The sequence below is a fragment of the Doryrhamphus excisus genome, chromosome 1, assembly GCF_030265055.1.
Source record: "Doryrhamphus excisus isolate RoL2022-K1 chromosome 1, RoL_Dexc_1.0, whole genome shotgun sequence".
NCBI classification, from domain to species: Eukaryota; Metazoa; Chordata; class Actinopteri; order Syngnathiformes; family Syngnathidae; genus Doryrhamphus; species Doryrhamphus excisus.
Window position 1 is genome coordinate 16,907,891 of NC_080466.1, and position 10,245 is coordinate 16,918,135.

The window sequence follows — 10,245 nt, forward strand, 5'->3', positions numbered from 1 at the left end:
CACCTCGGTCAATCAGACCATGGTGAGGAAATCTTTTGTTATTTTTGTAAAAAGTTGTCCAAAGTCGTACAATCATGTCTTTACTTGCTTCTTTAGCAGACTGGAGAGTAAATAAAAACACTCAAAATCTGATTTTTGGAAAAAGAAAATTTGCAGGCCACAGACGCAACACTCAGCGAAGCCACAGATGAATTACTGGCCTCCTACAATTCTACCGTTGAAGAGGAACAAGAATGTGAAAGGAATTTAAAAAGTGTGACTGCGGAGAGAGACCTCCAGAGAACCATTATCGCCAATCTGACTGCTGAAGTAGAACAGCTCAGGGCTGCCATCACTGTACTGAGAGGAATCAAACGTGAGATCGGAAAACACATACAGTTGTCCCTCGTTTATTGTGGTTCATTAATTCCATAACCAACTGCAATAAATGAATTTTCGTATTACGTTCAATGTTAACAAATTGAATATTGTCATAGTTAGAACATAGAAAACTTGTTGAAGACTTTCTAAAAATGTTTTTAAAATTATAGAATCCCTGTAGACATGAAATAATATGCCTGTAGTCACCTTTATAAATGCATTATTCATTGTTTACAACACATTGTGCAACCCTTATGCTGCAGGGACTTCAGACGGATGCTAGCTCGTGAGCTAACCAGTTAGCCTAAAATGTATTTCTTCTAAAGTCAAGACCCCAAAAACGAACCACTTCCACATGGGATTTTTTCACTCTATCATGTCGGACATGGCATGTGTTGAGGTAATACAATGTAAGGTAATATCCCAATGCTATGTATATGTATCATTACTGCCGTCGAGTGACAAAAATACTACATATCATTCGTGTAATAGTCTACCAAAAAACAGCAATTTCTGAAAAAAACTCATAGCGACGGAGCAATAATCCAATCACAATATTGCAAGGGACGACTGTATTATATCAGAAAAATATGACAAGAGCATGAAGAACCAAGCAAGTCCTTTAAATGGGACAGCCCTCACATCTCTGCAATTATTATACATTATAGTTAAGACCTGTCCGAGTGGCTGGAAGAAGTTTGAGACCAGCTGCTATTATTATTCTACTACAACCAAGAAGACCTGGACCCAGAGTAGAAGCAACTGTCAAGCAAAAGGAGCTGACCTGGTCATCATAAACAGCCCAGAAGAAAAGGTGAGTTGGTTCTCGAAACCCGAAACAGGCGGGTTACCTGATCATAAGATCATAACTTTCATAGAGTAAGTCACAATGTGTCTTTAAAAGTATTTTAAACCGAAAAACAGTAATTCCTCGATACTCCGTGTATCCAGTAGCAATCTGTGGGATTGCTGGGTTAGGTGATTTAGGTGAGCTACTGTTTTTTCTTCCGGATTAGGAATTTGTCAATGGCCTGTTTACAAGTTACAACGAGGTCTGGCTGGGAATGACTAATCACGGTGTAAAGGACAAATGGAAGTGGGTGGATGGAACTCCTCTGACCACAGCGTAAGTGACAAAACAATGAATGTATTATTTGGACATGAATCCACCAAGATTAGGTGTTGCAGTGTTTTGTTTTGTTTTTCAATTCAGGTATTGGGCTCCTGGCCAGCCCGACGGGTTCACAGAAAACCAAGACTGCGTGGAGTTTTTCTCATCAGACAAGGCTGAATGGTACGACGATGAATGTCATATGGCAAAATATTGGGTTTGTGAGATGTAGCTATGTAAGCAGTTCAAAGTTCAAGTTCAGAAAAGCTTACATTAAAAGAATACAGTGGTACCTTGGTTAACATCCGCTACGATTAGCACAGCTAAATATTTGCGTTCGTTCAGCGTTATCGAGCATGGGCGATGGGCTGTACCGAGACAACGGTGCAATGACTTAAAAATAAATCTGCCATCTTTTCAGGGGCAAATAAATGTGACAGAATGTCACTCTGTCTTTCTGCCCGTCTCGTTTTACATTTACATTTTTCCCAACAACATTTTTGTAAAAGTGACATTCAATGTTTATTTGTCGTTTCTAATTATTTTTGCATCTCTAAACTGTGTTATTTGTTAACATTTGTGGGTGTCTGGAATGGATTAAGTGGATTCCCATTGTTTTCTATGGGAAAAATAGCTTTGGTTAGAGTCAGTTTTGGTTTGAGTCGGACCTTCTGAAACAGATGAGTGATGTTAACCAAGGCACCACTGTAGTTGTTTTGGCTTGTTCAAAAGGGAAATTCTTCTACTTTTTTTAACATTCAAAATTTATTAACAACCTGAGAAAACCTTGCAAATCACCCACAGCTTGAATCACAGATAACATTAAAAAAAATGTCACAGTACGGTTAATGTTGAGTTAGATTTTCTTGCTTTTATTCCTCCAGATTTTTGTGTTATGATGGATGTATGCATTTTTTAAATAAAAAAAAACTGTGGATTCTCATTCATTGTGTCAACACTTATGAAATCTGCATGATATATACATTGGGGTCCTAGGTCCTAGCCATTTTAAAATCATGAAGTTGTCATTGGTTTTTCATTGGTACATTAAACTGAGTGGCATTCGTGCGTAATCCCTGAGAGGTGTGAGCGTGCATGTCAATTTCTTGCTTCTGAATCTTCAGTACTAAGAGTGTAATATCCACTGCTAGTTTGCAGTACTAGTACTAATACTATAATTTCCAACGTATAAGACGCACCCACTACATTTAGAGAGAAAAAAAGATTTGTACATATATAAACCACACCGGAATATAAGCCACAGATGTCCACGTCATAAAAAAAATATTGTGAAGCGCATGAGTCTCGGAGGATCAGGTCGTTGACGGGAGCCCATCATGAGCTGTGAGAAAACTCAACAGACTCATGACTCAATATAACTGTCTGACTCAAGGCGTCAACTCGAAAATCACCACACAGCAACTTAACACTCACAAGGTAAGTAAATAAAATATATACCAACATGAGTTAAAAATAGAAAACAACAACTATTTTTTTAACAAATTTGAACTTTTGACTTCCCATTATCCAGTGCTTCCTATCAAATTACTTCATTGGCTATGGTTGCCATGGCTGCAAATAAGCAGCGTCACTGGTCCATAATAATAATAACAGGATTAATGGGAGTTTTACCACAGGCCATCTTTTACAGTCTCACTGTGATTGTTCATCACGAGGGTCGCGGGGGGTGCTGGAGCCTATCCCAGCTGTCTTCAGGCAAGAGGCCAGCCAATCACAGGGCACATATAGTCAAACAACCATTCACACTCACATTCATACCTATGGACAATTTGGAGTCGCCAATTAACCTAGCATGTTTTTGGAATGTGGGAGGAAACAGGAGTACCCGGAGAAAACCCACGCATGCACGGGGAGAACATGCTCCTAGCTCCGAGCTGTGAGGTCTGCGCGCTAACCACTTGACCACCGTGCAGCTCACTGTAATTGTATTTTTTTTATAACACATGATAAACACATGATAAACATTTAAAAGTGCATTGATTAAATGTTGGTTGAATAGAGGGACATGTCATGCTAACACTCTGCTAGCTTGGGTTTTCTCCGGGTACTCCGGTTTCCTCCCACATTCCAAAAACATGCTAGGTTAATCGGCGACTCCAAATTGTCCATAGGTATGAATGTGAGTGTGAATGGTTGTTTGTCTATATGTGCCCTGTGATTGGCTGGCCACCAGTCCAGGGTGTACCCCGCCTCTCGCCCAAAGACAGCTGGGATAGGCTCCAGCACCTCTCGCGACACTCGTGGGGAAAAGCGGTAGAAAATGAATGAATGAATGAATAAACCACAATATTAACGTCATGGACCAAGCAGAGAACTATTTTACCTTGAAGTTGGATCTGGAAGTCCAACAGGATATTGGTCTGGCTGTCGGGATGTGTCTTCCATCCATCTCCGGGTACTCTGGCTTCCTCTTTCAGTCCAGCCATTTCCAGCCTCCGGTACGATTTCCCACTGTCAGCTATACATAGTATTTTTTTCATAGAAAGACGGTATAAAAACTGCCCATTCAGCATCTTTGGTTTGTGAAATCGCTTCTTCCTGATGTTGTTTCATGTTGCGAAATAAGCAGCTGCGGTTTGCATACATTTCTTCTCCAAAGTAAACTGCTTCATTTGTCAGGATCACAAGCGCGGAAAAAGATCTGTGCATCTGACTCCACTTCAAACTTTGAACCAGAAACACTTCTGACTTCTCCTCGAGTAGCGGTAAGTTTTCATCCCTTATATCTGTAATTGCCTCAAATATTAATGCCCAAGCGCCACTTATCAACTATTTGCTTCAAAAATAAAACTAAGTTCCAAAAGTTGTGCAGCGACAACAATGGACGTCCAGGATGGGAATGGTGGCTACAAGCATCTTCTAATGGATGGCGCCAAGCTTCGACATTCAGGTAACGGAACACCAAACTGCTTTGACATATGTATATTAATTTCCAATCAAGTTATATGGATGGAAAAAAAACACCTAAAATGACAAAATGAGGGGTGTGTATATGTAAAGCTACTGTTGGTAGAATTCAATCTCCTCATCGTCAGTCATACCGGTCAAGGTCATCCACAAATGGGGGCACCTGGATGCTTCTCAATTATGGAAGACCTTTAGTCCAAAAGGTTTCTTTAGTTCTTCATTTGACACATGGAGTATTCCTATTTATGCCCCTGGTGTGTGTCTGCCCTAGGTGAGATCACAATAGAATGGCCGTCCTGCGAGAAGGACAATAAATTATTGTTGCCTTCCTGGTGGCAAAACACTTACACTATATCATCATTTTATACTATATCATCAAATTATTTAGGGGGATTTAAGAACATGAAATTTGTCAGAGATTTTTTTGTTTAAAAAAAAAATCTATAAAAAATATGAAATTATTTAGGGTGGCTTAAGAACATGAAATTTGTCAGAGATTTTTTTGTAAAAAAAAAAATCAATAAGAAATATCAAATTATTTAGGGAGGCTTAAGAACATGAAATTTGTCAGAAATTTTTTGGTTTAAAAAATCAATTTTGAAAAATCAATAAAAAATATCAAATTATTTAGGGGGCTTAAGAACATGAAATTTGTCAGAGATTTTTTGGTTTAAAAAATCAATTTAGAAAAATCAATAAAAAATATCAAATTATTTAGGGGGGCTTAAGAACATGAAATTTGTCAGAGATTTTTTGTAAAACAAATCTATTTAAAAAAATATTACAAATATCTAATTATTTAGGGGGACTTAAGAACATGAAATGTAAAAAAAATATATATATTTTTTTTAAATCAATGAAAAAATATCAAAGTCAAATTTATTGTGAAATATGCTATACATGCTCGACATAGAGCATACATGAAATTTCCGTCCTCTCGGACCCCAGGTGCAGAAAGTAATAAATCATAAATTTGCAATAGCTAAACTAAATGAAATAATTAACAATGTGAGCAGTATAATGACACCACTGGGCATCATTGTCAATGAAAATTGAAATGAAAGGTGAAACATCTTCCAGCTTCCAAGCTTCCAGTTGCCTCAATCAGTATAAGACAAAAAAATATCATGCTGCTGTCAACTGCTGTCTTTACTGCAGTCATTATTGTTCTCTAACTAAAATATGCAATATTAAATCTCGGTTCATGTTTGTCATTTAGTTTATGCATTGAAAAACAGTCCTTTCAGGGCTGCTACGCTCTTCCTTGGCTTGCTGTGTGTTGTCCTGGTGACCGGGCTCATCGGTCAATCGGTCCATTGTGAGTACCTCTTTTGCCATCTTTATCAAAAACTCCTACAATGGACCATACATGTTTTCATTTCTTCCGTGGCAGACTGGGGAGTAAGAAAAGACACGGAGAATAAGTTGGAAGCCACGAGAATGGAGAAAGACAACTTACAAGAGAACCTGAAGACTGTACAGAACGAGAAGAGGAATCTTGCCTCCAGCCAGGAGCAGTTGCAACACAATTATGACTACCTATCTAAAATGAAAACCCAAATAGAAACCAACAACAATCTACTTACTGCGGAAGCCAAGAAACTGAAAGAGAGTCAAAGCCAACTGGAAGTCAGTAACGTCGCTTTAAATAAAGAGCTTGAGCAGCTGAAGGCCAACAAGGAGCAGTTGCAGAGTAATAATGACGCCTTGTCTACTGGCAGAGACCTGCTACAGCAAAAGTACGATTCACTGATCAAGAGCAAAACCACATTGCAGGCTAACTATGACACCGCGACCAAAGAGAGGGACCACTTGCAGAACCAGTTCAATATCGCCACACGGTCCAAGGAGAAACTACAAGTGAGTTACATCAGCCTGGTAAAGGACGTGGAACACCTACAGGAGCGCTACAAGTCCTCCTCCAAAGAGAAGGACCACCTTACCGACAGTCACCAAAATCTGACCTTGGAGAACGCTAATTTGCAGGCCACATACACGACACTCAGCAAAGCCACGGATGAATTAATGGCCTCCTACAATTCCACCGTTGAAGACAAACAAGAACTTGAAAAGACGTTGAGAAACGTGACGGCAGACAGAGACCTGCAGAGAATAGTCATCACCAACCTGACTGCTGAGGTGGAACAGCTGAAGGCGACCATCACCGTACTGAACGCAACTAAAGGTAAGACGCGAAAACACATGCAGTCGTCCCTCGTTTATGGCGGTTAATTGGTTCTAGACCAAACCACAATAAATTAATTTATAAGGTTTCAATATTAATAAATGGAATATCTTAGTAGTTAGAGCAGAGGAAAATTGCTTATGACTTTCTAAATATGTTTTTTTACATTATAAAAATCCCCGCAGACATGAAATAACACACCTTTACGCTCCTATTATTCATTGTTTACCACACGCTGCAGGGACTAGACACAGCCGCTAGCTAGTCAGCTAATCAATGTATATAAACACACCACTTATATGTACACACAATGGGAACTTTTTTTCATTTTTACCTTGTTTGACATGCCATGGCCGTTAAGGTAATGTAATGTAACGTAAGGTAATGTCTCAATGTTTGGCATAATTACTGCTGACTAGTGACAAGAATACTACATATTACTTGTATTTCAATGTTTTGACTAATAATAGACCACCGTCTACCATAAAACATTACTGTAAAACCGTGATACAAGTAGAAAAACATGACAAGAGCAGGGAAGAGCCAAGCAGGTGGTTCTACAGTATTTTCTGGACTATAAGTCGCTCCGGATTATAAGTCACACAAGGCCAAAAATGCATAATTAGGTAGAAAAAAAACATACATAAGTCGCACTGGAGCATGAGTCGCATTTTTTGCGGGTAATTTATTTTACAAACTACTTAATAACTATAAAAGCAATCTTCACTTGCTAAATGTACTGCAAAAAAGGATAATAAGGATAATTAAGTAAGGATAATTCATAATGCTGCCTACAGAGAACATACTAACTCCTTATTTCTTACTTACTTAAATTAACTTAAATTAAATTAAATTAACTTAACTTAACTTAACTTAACTTAACTTAACTTAACTTAAATTAAATTAACTTAAATTAAATTAACTTAAATTAAATTAAATTAAATTAAATTAAATTAAATTAAATTAAATTAAATTAAATTAAATTAAATTAAATTAAATTAAATTAAATTAAATTAAATTAAATTAAATTAAATTAAATTAAATTAAATTAAATTAAATTAAATTAAATTAAAAAAGCAGGAAGTGAACAAATCTAACAGTTACTGATTGTAAAAGTACCAGATGGAGGGGTAGGATTTAATACGTTTTTTTTTTATTTTGTTAAATTAAATTAAATTAAATTAAATTAAATTAAATTAAATTAAATTAAATTAAATTAAATTAAATTAAATTAAATTAAATTAAATTAAATTAAATTAAATTAAATTAAATTAAATTAAATTAAATTAAATTAAATTAAATTAAATTAAATTAAGAAAGCAGGAAGTGAACAAATGTAACAGTTACTGATTGTAATAATTAATAAGGTATTAATAAGTTTTTTATTTTGTTAAATTAAATTAAATTAAATTAAATTAAATTAAATTAAATTAAATTAAATTAAATTAAATTAAATTAAATTAAATTAAATTAAATTAAATTAAATTAAATTAAATTAAATTAAATTAAATTAAATTAAATTAAATTAAATTAAGAAAGCAGGAAGTGAACAAATGTAACAGTTACTGATTGTAATAATTAATAAGGTATTAATAAGTTTTTTATTTTGTTAAATTAAATTAAATTAAATTAAATTAAATTAAATTAAATTAAATTAAATTAAATTAAATTAAATTAAATTAAATTAAATTAAATTAAATTAAATTAAATTAAATTAAATTAAATTAAATTAAATTAAATTAAATTAAATTAAATTAAATTAAATTAAATTAAATTAAATTAAATTAAATTAAATTAAATTAAATTAAATTAAATTAAATTAAATTAAATTAAATTAAATTAAATTAAATTAAAAGAAGCTTTGCTTCTTCCTACTCCTTTTGGACATGTGGAACTGTACACTGATTATGTGATGCATTCACTTGTAATCTGATGCATGTTCAAATAAATAAAAACATTACCATTACCATTACTTGCCCAAAACAGACATTACACCATCTTGGAAGGCAAGTTCTAACAATAAAAGAATAGAGAACAGGCTGAATAGGTGTAAGATATGCTAACACAATGGTTATTCAGCTACACAAAAAATAAACATGAACAGAAAAGGTGTCCAGTGTTTATGTAACATAAACAATTTTTTTCATTTATAAGTCGCAAGAAGAGCCAACCTATGAAAAAAAGTGCAACTTATAGTCCGGAAAATACGATAGTTTGAATGGAGTGGGGCTTAAAAAGTACACCCTTATATCCTTTACAGCTAAGAACTGTCCGAGTGGCTGGAGGAAGTTTGAGACCAGCTGTTATTATTATTCTTCTACAACCAAGAAGACCTGGTACCTGAGTAGAAGCAACTGTCAAGCAAAAGGAGCTGACCTGGTCATCATAAACAGCAAAGAGGAAATGGTGGGTTGGTCCTTTGATTTGTTGTTATGGCTTCTCTATGACGACTACTACTACTCAGTACTGTAAAATACTGACTTCTAAGCATTGATATAAATTTTTTCTTCCTTATTAGGAATTTGTGAATGGCTTGTTTTCAAGTAGCAAGGAGGTCTGGATGGGACTGACTGATCAGGGTGTAGAGGGCCAGTGGAAGTGGGTGGATGGGACTTCTCTGACCATATCGTGAGTGACAAAACCATGAATTTCTTACATTGGCCATGATTGGGTCTGACAGTGTTTGTTTGTTTGTTTGTTTGTTTGTTTCCGATGCAGGTTCTGGGCTGACGACCAGCCCAACAGTTACAATGGAGACCAAGACTGCGTGGAGTTTTGGTACCGCTCATCAGGAAAGGCTGAATGGAACGATGAGAAATGTAGTTCAAAGAAAAATTGGGTGTGTGAGATGTAGCAACGCTTACATTTAAGGAGTACGGGATTTTTCGGCCAAACTATGAAAAAAGTGCGACTTATACTCCGGAAAATACGGTAGCTCTTTTGGTTTGTTCGAAAAAAATTCGAAAAAAAAAAAATAATAATTTTAAATCTACTCAACCTGAGAAAACCTCAAACAATGGGGATTTGCTAATCACCCACAGCTATATTCATAAATAACACTGGATTTTCTTTCACTGCAGTTAATGGTGAGTTAATTTGTTCTCTAGATCTTTGTGTTAATCACGGATGTATACACTTACAATGTCTTCATTTTTTTTTTATTAAAAAAAAACAAGACTGTGTTCATTCATTGTGTCAACACTTCTGAAGTCTGCATGGAATATAGACTGGATTGACCAAAGTCTTCCTCTCATGTCATTGGGACATTAAATTCAGAGGCATTAGGGCGGAATCCCTGAGAGGCTGCCATGTGTTCCCGCTTAGAGCAAAACATCTGAAGCTGGCCCAGTTGAAGTCTGGTAAAACTGGGGATGTCATTCAGGTTCAAAATCCCAACCAAGTTCTTGTGACTTTAGAGGATTTGGTTTGGATTTGGATTTACCCTGAACAAATTGGTCAAATTCCGATAACTAAGATTTTCATGCCATTTTTTCAACGTTCTTACTTTGGAATTTGGGTGTATGGTTATAGATAGTGTTTCGAAATCTAACAATTCAAACGAACCAGATTTGGCAGCCGAAGACCAGGTCGCCCAGGCAGCCGCCCTTGACCGCCACCCAACACACAATGCACCGGACCCTTATGATTGCCCCCATAAGTG

The 10,245-nt window shown here is 35.7% G+C and overlaps 1 protein-coding gene across 2 annotated transcripts; it reads left to right on the forward strand.

The window, feature by feature from the left end:
* The first annotated feature begins 4,076 nt into the window (after window positions 1–4,076).
* On the forward strand, window positions 4,077–9,743 carry LOC131135950 (CD209 antigen-like). Of its 2 annotated transcripts, none has more exons than XM_058082388.1 (7): window positions 4,077–4,197; window positions 4,288–4,382; window positions 5,619–5,717; window positions 5,793–6,584; window positions 8,845–8,990; window positions 9,103–9,212; window positions 9,303–9,743. In XM_058082388.1, exons 2-7 carry the CDS (start codon window positions 4,313–4,315, stop codon window positions 9,436–9,438), a joined length of 1,353 nt encoding a protein of 450 aa, XP_057938371.1. In that variant the 5' UTR covers window positions 4,077–4,197; window positions 4,288–4,312; the 3' UTR covers window positions 9,439–9,743. The 2 variants fall into 2 exon arrangements, with proteins under 2 accessions (XP_057938371.1, XP_057938378.1); XM_058082395.1 differs by having other exon boundaries at window positions 4,111–4,197; window positions 4,305–4,382.
* Window positions 9,744–10,245: the final 502 nt, after the last annotated feature.